This window comes from Eutrigla gurnardus (assembly GCF_963514095.1).
Source record: "Eutrigla gurnardus genome assembly, chromosome: 3".
Classification (NCBI taxonomy): Eukaryota; Metazoa; Chordata; class Actinopteri; order Perciformes; family Triglidae; genus Eutrigla; species Eutrigla gurnardus.
This window is the reverse complement of record NC_139917.1, coordinates 1,618,436-1,636,063: the sequence shown is the minus strand read 5'-3', so window position 1 is coordinate 1,636,063 and position 17,628 is coordinate 1,618,436. Positions and strand designations below refer to the sequence as shown.

At 42.9% G+C, this 17,628-nt stretch overlaps 1 protein-coding gene and 2 long non-coding RNA genes across 3 annotated transcripts in view; all 3 read left to right on the top strand.

The window, feature by feature from the left end:
- LOC311010466 (sodium/potassium/calcium exchanger 3-like) overlaps positions 1-17,628 on the top strand; it is a 139,770-nt gene that overhangs the window by 84,879 nt on the left and 37,263 nt on the right. Inside the window, exons 4-5 of the mRNA XM_084004971.1 lie at positions 15,570-15,644; positions 16,961-17,045. Coding sequence (XP_083861097.1) covers positions 15,570-15,644; positions 16,961-17,045 — 160 coding nt within the window. The remainder of the gene's footprint in view (positions 1-15,569; positions 15,645-16,960; positions 17,046-17,628) is intronic.
- On the top strand, positions 18-1,091 carry LOC311010495. The gene is made up of 3 exons (XR_014596801.1): positions 18-447; positions 563-779; positions 898-1,091. It is a non-coding gene; the product is annotated as an uncharacterized lncRNA (long non-coding RNA).
- Positions 8,287-9,360, top strand: LOC311010494. Its single transcript, XR_014596800.1, has 3 exons — positions 8,287-8,716; positions 8,832-9,048; positions 9,167-9,360. It is a non-coding gene; the product is annotated as an uncharacterized lncRNA (long non-coding RNA).

The window sequence follows — 17,628 nt, the reverse complement described above, 5'->3', positions numbered from 1 at the left end:
ACCAATTTACTTGCCAACACACAATGGGCCTCATTTATCAATCTTGCGTGAAAACGGGCGCAGATCTGAGCGCAGATTTGGTCTTACGACAGGACACACGTGCGATTTATGAAACGTTCGTATCTGACCAATCTCAGCGTACGAATGAGCGGGCCTTGATAAATGCGGCGGCTGAATTCGATCGTCATTAACATGTTATGCCCATAAATATTCCTGTTTCGGAGGCCTCGCCCACTGAGGTCAAACATGGAGAGACGAAACATGGGTAAGAAAAGAAACTTTTCTGACACGGAGATCGGCATCCTGACATCGGAGGTGGAACACAACAAGACAGTGCTTTTTGGCAGCCTGAAGGGTGGCATAAAAGGGGCTCACAAAAACGCTGTCTGGAAAAAGATAACGGAGGCAGTCAACAGCGTTGCCGTAGAGGAACGGACTCCAGCTGAGGTTTGAATATAATTCTCAATAACTTAACCCATGCCTAACGACTTAAATGAATCTTTTCATCCGCAGCCTAAAAGCTTATGTCTGCTAACTGATCAAAACAATTCTTTGCATTTAGGTCAAGAAAAAATGGTCGGATATGAAGCTGGCCACCAAGAAACGCATTGCTGCGTTTAAACGCAGCATCAGGCAGACTGGAGGAGGCCAAACAGACTCCAGCCTGATCTTGACGGGGACGGAGGAAAAAATTGCCTCCTTAATTGGGTCGGAGTCGATCTGTGGCATAAGTGGTGGAGGTGACACAGACGCACTCGCAGCAGACCCAGAGCAGAATGGTAACCAACAACCCCCTTTTGCTTGCATTAAAAAAATCAGACTGTACACCATTTCTTACAAATAATTAGGCTTACACATGTTGCATGGGTGACATTTTTATTGTATTAAATATTTCAGAGCCAGGCACCAGCATGATGTCAGCCAGATCTGCTCCCCAGAGCAGTCCCACTACTGCCGAGTGTGAGCGTGTGCCCTCGGCCCCCCGTGCTGCGCCCAGACCGAACCTGATCACGGCAGAGGTCCTGGAGAGACAAGGGGAGATATGCAGGTTATTGGCCTCAGTCGTCGGCGCACTTGACGCAATTAATGAGACACTAAAAGAAATCAATGACACTCTAAAAAAGCCATAATAAAATGTTTAAATGACTAAATGTTGTCTGTGTTTAGTATGCCTTTAGCCAATTCCACCAACAATACTTCACATTACTGATTCATACTGCAGAGCATTTGCAAGAGTTTAAGGTATACTTTACGTTTTAAAAGCGACAAATGACGTCCTGTCTCCTCCGTATAGCCCGCTGTGGAGGCTGTGCGGGCCACGGCTCCATGGGCATGGGCTCATCCGGCTGCGCCGGCACATCGAAGGGCACTCCATTCAAAAGAAAATGTTTTCGTTTTAATAATCCGTTTTGATCTGTTCTAAATATGTGACTGCTTATGCTTAATGACAGCTGAGGTTTGTTCATTATTTTACGCCAGATTTTGCTGTGCTGCACCGCAAATCCACAGACTCGAATTTGCGTACACGAGCTCAGACCTGACGTGAGATCTGATCGCAGCTTCCGCTTACGTCCAAGTTGATAAATGCCGAAGTTTGCGTGGAAATGGTCGTACGCACGGTTTTCGGTCGTACGTTCGTTTGATAAATGAGGCCCAATAAATGAGGCCCAAAAATATAAACGCAACACTTTTGTTTTTGCTCCCATTTTTCATGAGATGGACTTAAAGATCTAAAATTCATTCCAGATACACAATATTACCATTTCTCTCAAACATTGTTCACAAATCTGTCTAAATGTGTGATAATGAGCACTTCTGCTTTACTGAGATAATCCATCCCACCTCACAGGTGTGCCACATCAAGATGCTGATCTGACATCATGATTAGTGCACAGGTGTACCTTATACTGCCCACAATAAAAGGCCACTCTGAAATGTGCAGTTTTGTCTCACAGCAAAATGCCACAGATGCCACAAGCATTGAGGGAGCGTGCAATTGGCATGCTGACAGCAGGAATGTCAACCAGATCTGTTGCTTGTGCATTGAATGTTCATTTCTCCACCATAAGCCGTCTCCAAAGGCGTTTCAGAGAATATGGCAGTACATCCAACCGGCCTCACAACCGCAGACCACGTGTAACCACACCAGCCCAGGACCTCCACATCCAGCAGGTTCACCTCCAAGATCGTCTGAGACCAGCCACTCAGACAGCTGCTGAAACAATTGGTTTGCATAACCAAACAATTTCTGCACAAACTGTCAGAAACCGTCTCAGGCAAGCTCAACTGCATGCTCGTCGTCCTCATCGGGGTCTTGACCTGACTCCAGCTCGTCGCCGTAACAGACTTGAGTGGGCAAATGCTCACATTCGACGGCGTCTGGCACGTTGGAGAGGTGTTCTCTTCACGGATGAATCTCGGTTTACATTGTTCAGGGCAGATGGCAGACAGCGTGTGTGGCGTCGTGTGGGTGAGCGCTTTGCTGATGTCAATGTTGTGAATCGAGTGGCCCATGGTGGTGGTGGGGTTATGGTATGGGCAGGCATCTGTTATGGATGAAGAACACAGGTGCATTTTATTGATGGCATTTTGAATGCACAGAGATACCGTGATGAGATCCTGAGGCCCATTGTTGTGCCATACATCCATGAACATCACCTCATGTTTCAGCAAGATAATGCACGGCCCCATGTTGCAAGGATCTGTACACAATTCTTGGAAGCTGAAAATGTCCCAGTTCTTGCATGGCCAGCATACTCACCGGACATGTCACCCATTGAGCATGTTTGGGATGTGCTTGACCGGCGTATACGACAGCGTGTACCAGTTCCCACTAATATCCAGCAACTTCGCACAGCCATTGAAGAGGAGTGGACCAACATTCCACAGGCCACAATTGACAATCTGATACACTCTATGCGAAGAAGATGTGTTGCACTGCATGAGGCAAATGGTGGTCACACCAGATACTGACTGGTTCTGAGTCCCCAGACCCCCAATAAAGCAAAAAAATGCACATTTCAGGGTGGCCTTTTATTGTGGACAGTCTAAGGCACACCTGTGCACTAATCATGATGTCAGATCAGCATCTTGATGTGGCACACCTGTGAGGTGGGATGGATTATCTCAGCAAAGCAGAAGTGCTCACTATCACACATTTAGACTGATTTGTGAACAATGTTTGAGAGAAATGGTAATATTGTGTATCTGGAATGAATTTTAGATCTTTAAGTCCATCTCATGAAAAATGGGAGCAAAAACAAAAGTGTTGCGTTTATATTTTTGTTGAGTGTATATACATATATATATACACACACATATATTTATTTTTATTTATTTATATATTTATAAATATAAATATGAATGAATTTATTGAGGAAAGGAAAAATTGCCAGGAGGAAGTATTCAAAGAAAGAGCTTTATTGACAACACAACACACAACTGTACAAATTTGCCCACACAACAAACAAATGAACTGGCGACATTCTGTCCGAATTTGGTCAATTTTACAGCCGCCTGCGGTGCGTGGCCCTGTACTTGGGAGTCTTCTCTAATCGCGACTGTAGAGTCGCACAGAGCTCGGTGAGCTCCTGGCTACGAGAGGATGGAGGTCGCACAATCCATCCAGACACCCCGCCAACGACGCCGTCCTCCTCATCAGACATCATGTCTGTGGTGGCGCACTTCCAACGGTCCACCTCATCGCCAGCAAGCACCCTCCGTCTCGCTTCCAGCAGCTGTAAAACAATCAATAAAGACAATCAGTACTGCGCAATGCACTGCGCATGGACACAACACATCTATTAATGCTCCTGAAAAATAGGTTTAGGTAGGTTTGGTCACATTGACCAAAAACGGATCTAATAAATCTAATAAGTCTTACCCTCTTTCTCCTGGAACGACTCCGAGCTGACCTCTTCACAGCTTCCGCCTGCGATGCGAGATCAGGCTGTGTGTGTCTGAAGCTCCTGCGTACCGTTTCATAGTATGTCTTACAGGCAGCTGGAAAACAATTAAATGAGTGGTATGAATAAGAAAACTTAAGTCACAGTAAAATTAAAACAAGGAAGAAGAAAACAGTAAAAGTTACTTACACACAATGGCGTCACTATCAGCGTCATAGAAATCCGGACTTGCGGACAAAGCTCCGAGCAAGTAAGAGGTCACAGCTTCGTTATGAGGCGAGGTTCGTCTGTGAAAACAAAATGAACAGTTAAGATCGGTATCTACTGTTAACGCATCTATTTCCTTATACAGCAGAATGAAAGCATATTCTTTAAATCGTACCCTTGCTCCGGTTTGTAGCGCCTACAATTCGTCTCCGAGTTTTGAAGACGGCGTACTGCTTCCTGTAAAAGACCAACAACATACACTTAACAAAGCAACTTAACGTTACACTGGTTCTCTCTCTTGTTCTTTTACAAGGCTACTATGCTACTTTTAGCTTGGACTATTAGCTTTTAAGCTACTTTTAGCTTGGGCTTGCTTTGCTAATTTTAGCTTAGCTAGCAGTCACCGAACATATTCTTACCGCAATCTTGGGATTGTTCACCCGTCTTCTCTTCTTCGAGTTAACGTTAGTCTCTTTAAGGAAGGACTTCTGTCTTTCAAGGCGTTCCACGGAGAACCTCGTCCACTGCTTACTAACAGAACAGATGGGTTCCATGTCCATAGTTCCACGGTGGTGATGGGGGTGACAGCGACGAAGCCCAGCCACTCCAGCAGTCCTGGGACATCCTCAGAGGCAACAGCAGTCCTGGATATAAGAATTATAACATTTAAACCACATTTTCTTAAGTGAAGCCTCTCGGAGCAGCATTCCTCCTGCCGGTGAACTTCTCCTCATCGTTCCCTCCACTGAATGAGGCGCCCGGTGTCTGCATCCGTCCCTTTAACGGACAACGGTGCACGGCGTTATTAATCACCGTTAGTAAATATATAACCACGGTTTAACATAAGCACTATATTATTAGTTAACGTCAGTAAAAACGGCACATTTTCCGCTTCGCTTGCGCTCGCTAACCCCTATGGTAAATTACCGTCAGTAGGCTAGCCGCCTGGCAGGACCTTCGATTCGTAACGTTAACGTACAATGCCAACAACAATAAAGTAACGTTCATTATCAATACGATTTAAAAGTCAGCTGGAAACATAAAAGTCATGTTACAGTATACTTACATGTGTACGCGGTTTGTGTCGGGCTGTCGCCAGAATCACCGCAGTCGTCCGCCATTATCCAAAACTTTTCAGAAGTCAGACGAGCCGCAATGCATTTTGGGGAAGTTGAGTAGATTTAGCAAGGACATTTAGAAATTCTTGCCAATGCAGTATACATCCGGGCATTTCTCGCGTACACAAATTCACATACTATTGTATGTGAACGCACTACGTACTCAAATTTACGTCACAATTAAGTACGAGTAGGACGTTAGTATGGCATTTTGAACACAGCCGAGATCTATGATCTATGAACCCATCCTTGACCCTCTAGCAGAACTACGACCAGCCATTATAAAGCAGTTTATAGTTGTTAATGTTGTGTCAAAAGGTACTGCATTTAAACATGTTATTGCGCAAGTTTCCTGGCTTCATCCCCATCCGGACAGACATTTTTATGGAAAGCCAATAGAAGTTTGGAGCTTGCAGGGAACAGCCACGTCATACCCAGCATCATTTCTGCCTGTTGAGCGCTTTGCTGGGAGATGTGTGGTTAACACATCCACTGTGCATTTAAGCAAGACCAAAGAAAGGGTCACTGTAGTCATGCCACTATGCACAGTGGTTGAGCTCTAGGAGACTGTGATGTTGTTTGCATGAATGTACATTTTACCTTTGTGGCAAAGCCTGATTAAAAGTAATTGTTGAAGCAAATTGTTTTGTGTATCTTTGAATGAAGATGAAATGAAGTTATATCTTTGAATGAAGATGAAATGAAGTTAACACCTTTCAGAAAAATGTCACCTGGGGTAAAACTCCCCCTGCTACCCTGATTTGCATTTGTATAGCTCACAGCATTTTCATTTACATGTTAAAGCCTCCCCTAGGATTACGGGGAGGGGGGTCATGGGGGGACAACTGCCAAGCAAGGCCCACGTCAATTCCCGGCAATTCACGTCAGTTTTCGGTGTTTCCTGCAAATTGCCGTGTGCAGTCGTAAACCTTAACTTCCACGGCAATTTACAGGGCCGCTAACTGACGAAAATCCCACTTTTCATGCAGTGCAAGTGACCTTTTACATCACATCTGTGAGGATACGGCTGCTGATATTCCTATCATCATCAAGTATCATGAAAATATCAAAACCCACAACAAAAATATGCTAATAACAGATATTGTGTGTGTATCCAAGGTAGGCTTGGGCGGTATCTGTTTTTTCATACCTTCATACCTTCCTGACTTTTTACCATGGTATACATTATATGTGGATAATGATGCTGTATGATGGTATATGACATGGGTGGTGTGGTCACCTTAAAAGCCAGCCTACCATGACACTGCACTGCTATGCTCACAGCTACAACGTTGCTGATAATTTAATATTCCCACCCCTTTCTCTGTCTCTCTCAACCACACAAACAGCAGGTACCAATGGTACCGACAATCAGTGGGCTGAAGAGAGCAGATGATGGTTGCATCCTGTAACTATAAACTAGGGATGTCAACAGTTAACCAGGATGTTTTTGACTAAATGAGCGGTTACGCAAGTTGGTTCATAGATTAATTTCTAACCTCATTGCACACACACCGGGCTCAGCGTCAGTGAGCTCGTCGTAGTCTCGCTCTAATCTAAGAGCTAATTCAAGAGCAGGCTTGAAAGCAGACAAACAAGTATAAAAAAATGGCTGATATCCATTCCCAATCAGCTGATATTCATTCTAAATTGTTTAATCAGTGGTCTCTAAAGGCTGATCTGAAGAGCTGATCAGATGAAGCATCGATTCTGATTTGAAACCTTTTCAGTACTTGTTTGTCTGCTTTAAAGCCTGCTTTTTAATTCACTCTGAAAGCGACACTACAGTGAGCTCCATATAATCTGCTCAACTGACCAACTGGCTGACACACAGGAACCGGGTTCAGGGTGCCAGAAGTGTGGAGCTGGTACCAGTACTGGAGGGACAGCTGAAGGCCTGACTGAGGCTGGAATGCACCTTCTATAAAAGGATGGACAATGTGCCGGCTTTCAGCTGAATATGGACTGTTGGGGGGTTTGATCCTCTGTGGGGGAAATGGAGACTCAAGTTCAAGGCTATGATGAAGCTCTTATATGACTGGCAGAATGTTCCAGTACATGGTGACCCATGTTGTGTTGTGATGACTGTAATGGAAGCTCATGCCAACAATGCAGTGTCTCTGGGGAACTACACAGAGCACTAAGGTCTACAGGATGGACCAGCATAATTCTGACGTTATAGGAAATGTCACTACTTTGAGTGCACCCACCCTCTGAGTTAGCCTTTTTCCAGCTGCACAAGGGTAAATGGAAATATCCTTTTCTAGGATGCTTAGATATTAACATAACAAAACCCCAAAAATACAGTATATCATCACAAACCTTTTCCTTGTGACGTCTAACCTTTCATATAATGTACTTGTCATTTCACAGCAGGTGTTACTCTACTTGGCTCTGTGGAGAGAACTATGAATTTTAAGAAAGACAATTAGGGCTTGTACCTGCAGAGTTCTGATCTAATCACCTTTCCATCTTTGGAAACTCACAGAATGCATGTGACGTACAGTATGCTCAGTGAAATTCAGTGAAAGTTGTAGGATGTGAGCCAAGGAAAAGGCTCTCCTCCCAGCCTTAATATGTTGCAGGTAAAGTTAATTTATTCACCAATGCATTTAACTAAGGCATTAAACTAGGCATTAAATAATCGATTTAACATGTTGGGTGTGAATGTTCATTCTTGACCTTGGGAACAGAAAATACTCTTCATTCTTCATTTTATTCAGCATCTTTATTATCATTCAGATTGGTCTTCTTTCACTGCTTGTTTTTAATTATTGGATTCTTCAGTATGCTGACAACAGATTTAGTGTTTAAGGAAGCCCTGTGAGGCAAGTGAGAAAAGATATTTTGACAATCCAATTATCCATATTGTTTGCTCTCCTGTTTTAATGACTTAAGTAGAGGTGAAAATAGTTTTGTTAGGATAATATAACAAAAAGTTGTGAAACAGTTTTTTTGGATCAGTGTTTGTTGTTGCAATACTAATTTTGAAGTGCACCACTACCCCATCCTAAAATAATAATGTTTTCGTCTTAATATACCAATTTACTTGCCAACACACAATGGGCCTCATTTATCAATCTTGCGTGAAAACGGGCGCAGATCTGAGCGCAGATTTGGTCTTACGACAGGACACACGTGCGATTTATGAAACGTTCGTATCTGACCAATCTCAGCGTACGAATGAGCGGGCCTTGATAAATGCGGCGGCTGAATTCGATCGTCATTAACATGTTATGCCCATAAATATTCCTGTTTCGGAGGCCTCGCCCACTGAGGTCAAACATGGAGAGACGAAACATGGGTAAGAAAAGAAACTTTTCTGACACGGAGATCGGCATCCTGACATCGGAGGTGGAACACAACAAGACAGTGCTTTTTGGCAGCCTGAAGGGTGGCATAAAAGGGGCTCACAAAAACGCTGTCTGGAAAAAGATAACGGAGGCAGTCAACAGCGTTGCCGTAGAGGAACGGACTCCAGCTGAGGTTTGAATATAATTCTCAATAACTTAACCCATGCCTAACGACTTAAATGAATCTTTTCATCCGCAGCCTAAAAGCTTATGTCTGCTAACTGATCAAAACAATTCTTTGCATTTAGGTCAAGAAAAAATGGTCGGATATGAAGCTGGCCACCAAGAAACGCATTGCTGCGTTTAAACGCAGCATCAGGCAGACTGGAGGAGGCCAAACAGACTCCAGCCTGATCTTGACGGGGACGGAGGAAAAAATTGCCTCCTTAATTGGGTCGGAGTCGATCTGTGGCATAAGTGGTGGAGGTGACACAGACGCACTCGCAGCAGACCCAGAGCAGAATGGTAACCAACAACCCCCTTTTGCTTGCATTAAAAAAATCAGACTGTACACCATTTCTTACAAATAATTAGGCTTACACATGTTGCATGGGTGACATTTTTATTGTATTAAATATTTCAGAGCCAGGCACCAGCATGATGTCAGCCAGATCTGCTCCCCAGAGCAGTCCCACTACTGCCGAGTGTGAGCGTGTGCCCTCGGCCCCCCGTGCTGCGCCCAGACCGAACCTGATCACGGCAGAGGTCCTGGAGAGACAAGGGGAGATATGCAGGTTATTGGCCTCAGTCGTCGGCGCACTTGACGCAATTAATGAGACACTAAAAGAAATCAATGACACTCTAAAAAAGCCATAATAAAATGTTTAAATGACTAAATGTTGTCTGTGTTTAGTATGCCTTTAGCCAATTCCACCAACAATACTTCACATTACTGATTCATACTGCAGAGCATTTGCAAGAGTTTAAGGTATACTTTACGTTTTAAAAGCGACAAATGACGTCCTGTCTCCTCCGTATAGCCCGCTGTGGAGGCTGTGCGGGCCACGGCTCCATGGGCATGGGCTCATCCGGCTGCGCCGGCACATCGAAGGGCACTCCATTCAAAAGAAAATGTTTTCGTTTTAATAATCCGTTTTGATCTGTTCTAAATATGTGACTGCTTATGCTTAATGACAGCTGAGGTTTGTTCATTATTTTACGCCAGATTTTGCTGTGCTGCACCGCAAATCCACAGACTCGAATTTGCGTACACGAGCTCAGACCTGACGTGAGATCTGATCGCAGCTTCCGCTTACGTCCAAGTTGATAAATGCCGAAGTTTGCGTGGAAATGGTCGTACGCACGGTTTTCGGTCGTACGTTCGTTTGATAAATGAGGCCCAATGTATTCCAATATTGGACCGATGTTTATTTGCAGATTTTATTTTGTTGTGGTAAGAATTTGAAAGGTAAATTCAAATTGTAAAGAGTTAGTTTGATAGTTTAATAAATTAGTTCTTTAGTTCGTGCTAACTTTGCTGTAGCAATTTGGGGACTAACAAGGACTCGCATAAAACAACATATACGGCATTAGGGTATATTATTTTATACATCAGTTTCAACCTGGTTAATACTGAAATGCTCAGGGAAGTAGGAACATCACTGAAGTTTTCCACACGTACCCAATCCCAATATTTTCCAAAAATATGTTGTATGTAGATCTCTCTCATCCAAAGCAGTATTAGTCAACGACTTAATATCAGATAATCATATTGATTTATTCTGCCTGACTGAAACCTGGCTGCGTGATGAAGACTATGTTTGCTTAAACGAAGCTAGTCCTCCCAGCCATATTAATACTCATATATCTCGAGGCAGCAGACGTGGAGGAGGAGTTGCAGCCATTTTTGATTCAAGCCTGTCAATCAATCCGAAGCCAAAACTAAAATATAACTCATTTGAGAGTCTGATTCTCAGCCTTTCGCACCCAAACTGGAAAACAATGCAGCCAATTCTGTTTGTTATTGTGTATCGTGCTCCTGGTCCATACTCTGAATTCCTATCTGAATTCTCTGAGTTGCTATCAAGTTTAGTCCTTAAATCAGATGAAGTAATTATTGTGGGGGATTTTAATGTCCATGTGGACGTTGTAAATGACAGCCTTAGTGTAGCATTTACTTCCTTAATAGATTCTATTGGCTTCAGTCAGAGTGTACAGAAACCGACTCACTGTCATAGCCACAGTCTCGACCTCGTCTTATCTTATGGCGTTGAAATCGAAAACGTAATAATCTTTCCTCAAAATTCTTCTTTATCTGACCATTACTTGATAACCTTTGACTTATTGCTGCTGGACTTCGCTCCTCTAGGAAAAAGCTACTACTCTCGGTGTCTATCAGAATCAGCAGTAGCTACGTTTAAGGAAGTAATTCCGCCAGTCTTGAGTTCACTTCCATGTCTTAATGAAACGGAGGACTTTTATATTAATCTTAGTCCCTCCCAGATCGATTCTCTTATAGATGAATCTGGAAGACTACTGCGAACAACTCTCGACTCTGTTGCTCCGCTAAAACAGAAAACTATAAAGCATAGGAAGTTAGCTCCCTGGTATAACTCCCAAACTCGTAAATTAAAACAAAAATTGCGTAAACTTGAAACCATCTGGCACTCCACCAAACTGGAAGAATCCCGCCTAGTTTGGCAGGACTGTCTTAAAATATATAAGAAGGCTCTCTGTAATGCCAGAGCAGCCTACTACTCATCTTTAATAGAGGAAAATAAAAACAACCCTAGATTTCTTTTCAGTACTGTAGCCAGGCTGACAAAGAGTCACAGCTCTACTGAGCCATGCATTCCTAGAGATCTTAGTAGTAACGACTTTATGAACTTTTTTAATGATAAAATTCTAGCAATCCGCGAGAAAATTACTTGCATCTTGCCTTCAATTGGAACCGCATTACCCTCAAACTCAGGCGTTTTAGAACTAGCATTAAGACCTGATATATATTTAGACTGCTTTTCTCCAATCAACCTAAACCAACTAACGTCAATGATCTCTTCTTCTAAACCTTCAACCTGTCTCCTAGACCCGATACCAACCAGGCTACTGAAAGAAGTCTTACCCTTAGTTAGCGCGTCGCTATTAGATATGATCAATGTGTCTTTATTAACAGGCTATGTGCCACAGTCATTTAAAGTAGCTCTAATTAAACCTCTTCTTAAGAAGCCTACTCTAGATCCAGGGGTTTTATCAAACTACAGACCGATGTCAAATTTTCCTTTTCTCTCTAAGATCCTTGAGAAAGTAGTCGCCAATCAGCTGTGTGACTTTCTCAACAATAACAGTCTACTTGAGGACTTCCAGTCAGGATTTAGAGTACATCATAGTACAGAGACAGCTCTGGTGAAAATTACAAATGACCTTCTTATTGCTTCTGACAAAGGACTGGTTTCTGTACTTGTTCTGCTAGATCTTAGTGCTGCATTTGACGCCATTAACCATAAGATTCTAATATGTAGACTGGAAAAATTTATTGGCATCAAAGGAACCGCATTAAGCTGGTTTAAGTCCTATTTATCCAATCGATCTCAGTTTGTGCATGTCAATGAAAAATCCTCCAGGCACACTGAAGTTAAATACGGTGTTCCTCAAGGTTCTGTGCTCGGACCAATTCTTTTCAAATTATATATGCTTCCTTTAGGCAACATTATTAGAGGACACTCTATAAACTTCCATTGTTATGCTGATGATACTCAGTTATATCTATCGATCAAGCCTGAAGAAACCAATCAGCTAGTTAAACTCCAGGCTTGTGTTGATGACATAAAATCCTGGATGACCTGCAATTTCCTGATGTTAAACTCCGGAAAACGGAAGTTATTGTACTTGGGCCTAAACTCCTCCGAAGCTCGCTGTCTAAAGATATAGCGACTACTGATGGGATTGCCATCGCCTCAAATGCTACTGTAAGAAACCTTGGAGTTATCTTTGATCAGGACCTGTCCTTTGACTCGCATATTAAACAAACCACGAGGACAGCCTACTTTCACCTGCGTAACATTACTAAAATTAGGCAAATGCTGTCTCAAAAAGATGCAGAAAAACTCGTCCATGCATTTGTTACCTCAAGGCTGGACTATTGTAATTCTTTATTATCAGGCTGCTCTAATAAATCTCTAAAATCTCTCCAGCTGGTCCAGAATGCTGCAGCTCGTGTTCTGACTAAAACCAGAAGAAGGGATCACATTTCTCCTGTATTAGCTTCTCTGCACTGGCTCCCAGTAAAATCCAGAATAGAATTTAAAATCCTTCTCCTCACTTACAAGGCTCTTAATGGTCAGGCACCATCATATCTTAAAGAGCTCATTAAACCCTACTGTCCTCCTAGAGCACTACGCTCTCAGAATAAAGGGTTACTTGTAGTTCCTAAAGTCTCCAAAATTAGAACAGGGGCCAGAGCTTTCAGCCATCAAACTCCTCTTCTGTGGAACCGTCTTCCGGTTCTGGTTCGTGAGGCAGACACTGTTCCCAAATTTAAGAGTAGGCTTAAAACCTCTCTCTTTGACACCGCTTATAGCTAGGGCTGGCTCAGGTTTGCCCTGAGCCAGCTCTTGGTTAAGCTGCTATAGGCCTAGACTGCTGGGGGATTATAGTGACACACTGAGCCCCTCTCTCTCTCTCTCTCTCTCTCTCTCTCGCACGCTCTCTCTCTGTGTATGTTCCCCTGGAGTCCCTGTGCTCTCTTGCCTAGCAGGTCTCCCTGGACCGTGGTGGAACCTGGTCCGGACTGCACCGATGTTGTGGTCTTGTTTGCCTCTTACTGCCAGTATTTTTAATTAAAGTAATTGACTAAAATCGGCATCTCTACTGTCACTAACTTGACTACTCCCGGGATCACTCCCGGGAGTCTGGCTGTTTTCTGGTCCAGCAGAGTCCACTGAGGTCCTGACCGATTAGCAGACTGCTAACTGGCCTGATGCTGGAAACACCACATTGTAGCTCCACCTGCCCGCTGTGTGACTGCTCAACTACTCCTGCTTTCTGGTCTACGGCGACGTGGTTGGGATGGATCCATCTCGGCGTGGCTGTGCCTGCTGCCATGGACTACTACTGTTGATACTATTGCCTCTGTTAATACCACCACTACTGTTAATGCTACTACTACCATACTACCAACACCAAATGCAGTTGGAACCCAAGGGCCTGGGCTGCACGAGATTTCTGCCTAAAAGCCTATTAAGGCAGTTTTTTCTCGCCACTGTCGCTGTAACGCTTGCCCCTGGGTGATGTTGGGAATTTGAAATTGTGCTGACTCTTGAAATTTTGAGCGTATTCTAGTCCTGCTCAATGTGTTAAGTGTCCTGAGATGACTTCTGTTGTGATTTGACACTATAAATAAAATTGAATTGAATTGAATTGAATTCAGCCAGGCCTATCATAAGAATGATTATTAGACTTTTATATATAGACATGGTTTTGTGTATAGGGACATGCATAGTTCACTTTATTTTGTTGTTGCTTAGCACTAAAACAAGCCAATGGAAAGATGAGGATCCTTTTTTCGTGGTGGACACTAATTAAACACATCTATGTAGAGCCAGTGAGAAAGTGTTAAAGACTACTTATGGTGGGCGGGTGCGGAGGTGGATGTGTGCAACAACAACACAGGACTTTCAACCTTAGACTGATGTTAGACATTGCATGTTCCAAAGTATTGATGCATTAATGAGTGTTTTCCAAAACCTAACTAAGAGGTTTTGTTGCATTAATCTAACTGTACATGTGGAGGAGCTAGTGTATGTTTGTTATTTTCATAAAAGGTGTTTTAAAAATGACTATCGTTTAAAATCAGACGAGAGAGCAATTGCTAAAACCAAGAAGTCCACAGATGCTAGAGCAGAAACGCTGATGTTTATTACAGAATAAAATCAGGTTTAAGTCCGCCAATTTGACGCTCCACAGGTGCAGGCAATTACGCCGTGGGGAGTCACATCCGTATGGGCTTTTCAGAATAAAAGCACAATACACTCCCAGTATGCAATACATGCAGTAAAACACAAATGGAAACTACACACTAAAATCAAACACACTGGTAGCTAAAAAAGACACACATTAAAATCTTACTTTACCCATGCGTCACTTAATGTAAGCTCAACCATGTTGTTGCCTAAACCTAACTTTTTTGAAAGGACTGTCTGACAGCAAGGCACAGGGGTGAAACTATTGTAAATGTAGTGTCCATTTGTCTAAACATCCACAGCAGCACATTGTGCTGGTATTCCTGTTTGTTTGTCTACTGTGGGTAATACAATGACTATGGAGAAGTAACTCACCACACTCCAAAACATCACCACTGTCCCTTTAGGATCCAACAACCTCATTGTTGAAAGGCTCTAAAATTCAGAGACTTGGCAGATTTTGTACTATTAAAATGTATTTAAATTAAGTCTGAAGGCAAAACGAAATTCTTACCTCAGCGCATCCAAAGGTTGTATAAGATGAAAAAGAATCAGTGTAGCTTCAGCAGAATGCATGCCATATAACTTTCTTACATGTTGTCATTCCAGGTCAGAAGTCAGGTTTCATCCTTTCAGTTTATTCCCGTTGGGGAATAAGCAAAAGCCACATACATAACCTCCCCTCCTGGGCTTTTGTAATGCCAGATTAAAAAGTGAAAACTAACTTCCCTTTTTAAAAATGTAAATGGTGTGCTCCCACACTTAATATGCTATTCATGTGTTTTTCATGGCTGAGCCGTTAATGCACTGCACTGCATTAGAATGGGACCAGATCTTTGAATCTTTAGCCTTCAATTACTTGACTTCCCATTTCATTTTTACATATACATTTAATGTAGCAGTTAGAGCAGAGAGGTCTTCTTCACCGTACCACCCAGGAATAGAATAGATTTAAAAGCATGAGGCATCGGCTCGCCGTTCTTTGTGACAGTAGAACCCTTCTTATTAGCATGGATTTATCATATGTGTAAATGAAGCGACGTGTTCATACCTCTCGGATTCCTGTAATATGAATCTCTCTATTCACAGACCGTCTACATGTTCTGTGCCCTGGCCCTCGTCTGTGACGACTACTTCGTCCCTTCGCTGGAGAAGTTGTGTGAGGTACGAATGTGAGCTTTTACCTCAGCTGCACGATTTGGTTCCTGAAACATTCTGGAAACATTTTCTTTTGGTTCTGGGAATGTTTATTGAACGTTTCCCAATAACAATCTCTTGACGCTATCCCAATGTTGCTGTTATGTTTCCAGAATGTTCTGGGAAGATTTGGTTTTGGTTCTTAGAACATTTGGAATGTTTCCCCATAACATTCCTTAAATGTTAAAACTGCAAGTTTTAGTCCTGACATAAAGCTGATGTTATTGTTGCGCATCTGACTTTAAAAGCAACGTTGTTTTTATGTTCCCAGAACATTTGTACAAACATTCCTAGAAAGTTGTGGGAGGTTACATAAAAAGCTAGGGAACCTCAGAGGAAAGTTATCAAAATGAAAATGAATAAATAAAAATAGAATATTATACAGAAAATAAACACTGATAGTGTCCCAATGGTCCTCCAAGCCCTTATCAAAGTCTTCTAACAGGTTCAGCAGCTCCATGAGTCTGTAGAGAAGCAGGCTAGTTTATGCTCCTTCCACTTGAAAATAATTCCTCTTTTTTGGATAACCAACCCAAGTCCAGAGCTGGGGCCCGTTTCAGAAAGCAGGTTCAACAAACTCTGAACCTAACCCTGAACTCTGAGTCAACCAACTCTGAGATGGGCAACTCTGAGTTTTCGCTTCCAGAACAGCGGTTTTGAATTAGTTCAATCAACTCTGAGTATGTAAACTCTGAGTTACGCGCGTGCCTGCCGACTCTACAAAGCCATCATCAATGGAGCTCACATATTAAACAATAAATATCAGCGTCTATTTCAACACAGAAATGTCCTTAAACACTTCAGAAATCTCCCATTTGCAAAAAATCTATAGAGCTCTGCAAAGAATCTTGTTGCGGATTATGTCCGGGTTGATTATGTGTTGAAAATGTCGGAGAATATTGAAAAACGGTAATCAAAATCCTCTCCGGCTCCATAACGATTAGGTTGATGAGGAAAGGAAGGCACATGTTTTCAGAGTTAATTCAGATTCCGGAAAAAGGCGGAGACATGTAGGAGAAACTCAGGGTATGTTGAAGAGGTTCATGGAGTATGTTGCCCGGGTAACTGACTCAGATTTATGCTGAACTGGCTTTGTGAAACCGAAAAATCAGAGTTTCCCTCATCTCAGGGTTAACTAACTCAAGGTTTTCACTAAACTTGCTTTCTGAAACGGGCCCCTGATCAACAGTAACAATGATACCAGCGGCCCCCAGCAGTCATGCTGTGGGACACCCTGGTAGATAAACATTAAAAAACTCTTACACTTCCTTTTTTTCTTGCAGCGTCTCCAGCTCAGTGAGGATGTAGCCGGCGCCACCTTCATGGCTGCTGGCAGCTCGGCTCCAGAGCTCTTCACATCCATCATAGGTATTCACCACAAGCGTCTCTCTACCTCCTCTGTTCTAACCAGGCGGCGAACTCTGGTTCTGAAAAGTGAAGCCAACGTGAAGTGTCTTAAACTTGCATTATCTCTGCTGACCATCAGGGGGCGACTCCTCCGGTTGCAAAAACAAGTCTGATTGCGTGGAAGAGGTGTGGCTACCTAGTGATTCAATTCAATTCAATTTTATTTATAGTGTCAAATCACAACAGAAGTCATCTCAGGACACTTAACACATTGAGCAGGACTAGAATACGCTCAAAATTTCAAGAGTCAACACAGTTTCAAATTCCCAACATCACCCAGGGGCAAGCGTTACAGCGACAGTGGCGAGAAAAAACTGCCTTAATAGGCTTTTAGGCAGAAATCTCGTGCAGCCCAGGCCCTTGGGTTCCAACTGCATTTGGTGTTGGTAGGATAGTAGTAGTAGCATTAACAGTAGTGGTGGTATTAACAGAAGCAATAGTATCAACAGTAGTAGTCCATGGCAGCAGGCACAGCCACGATTGACAGGTCACTACCTTGCTGACATTGCTACCATGCTACAAATTCAATTATCTACTAAGATGA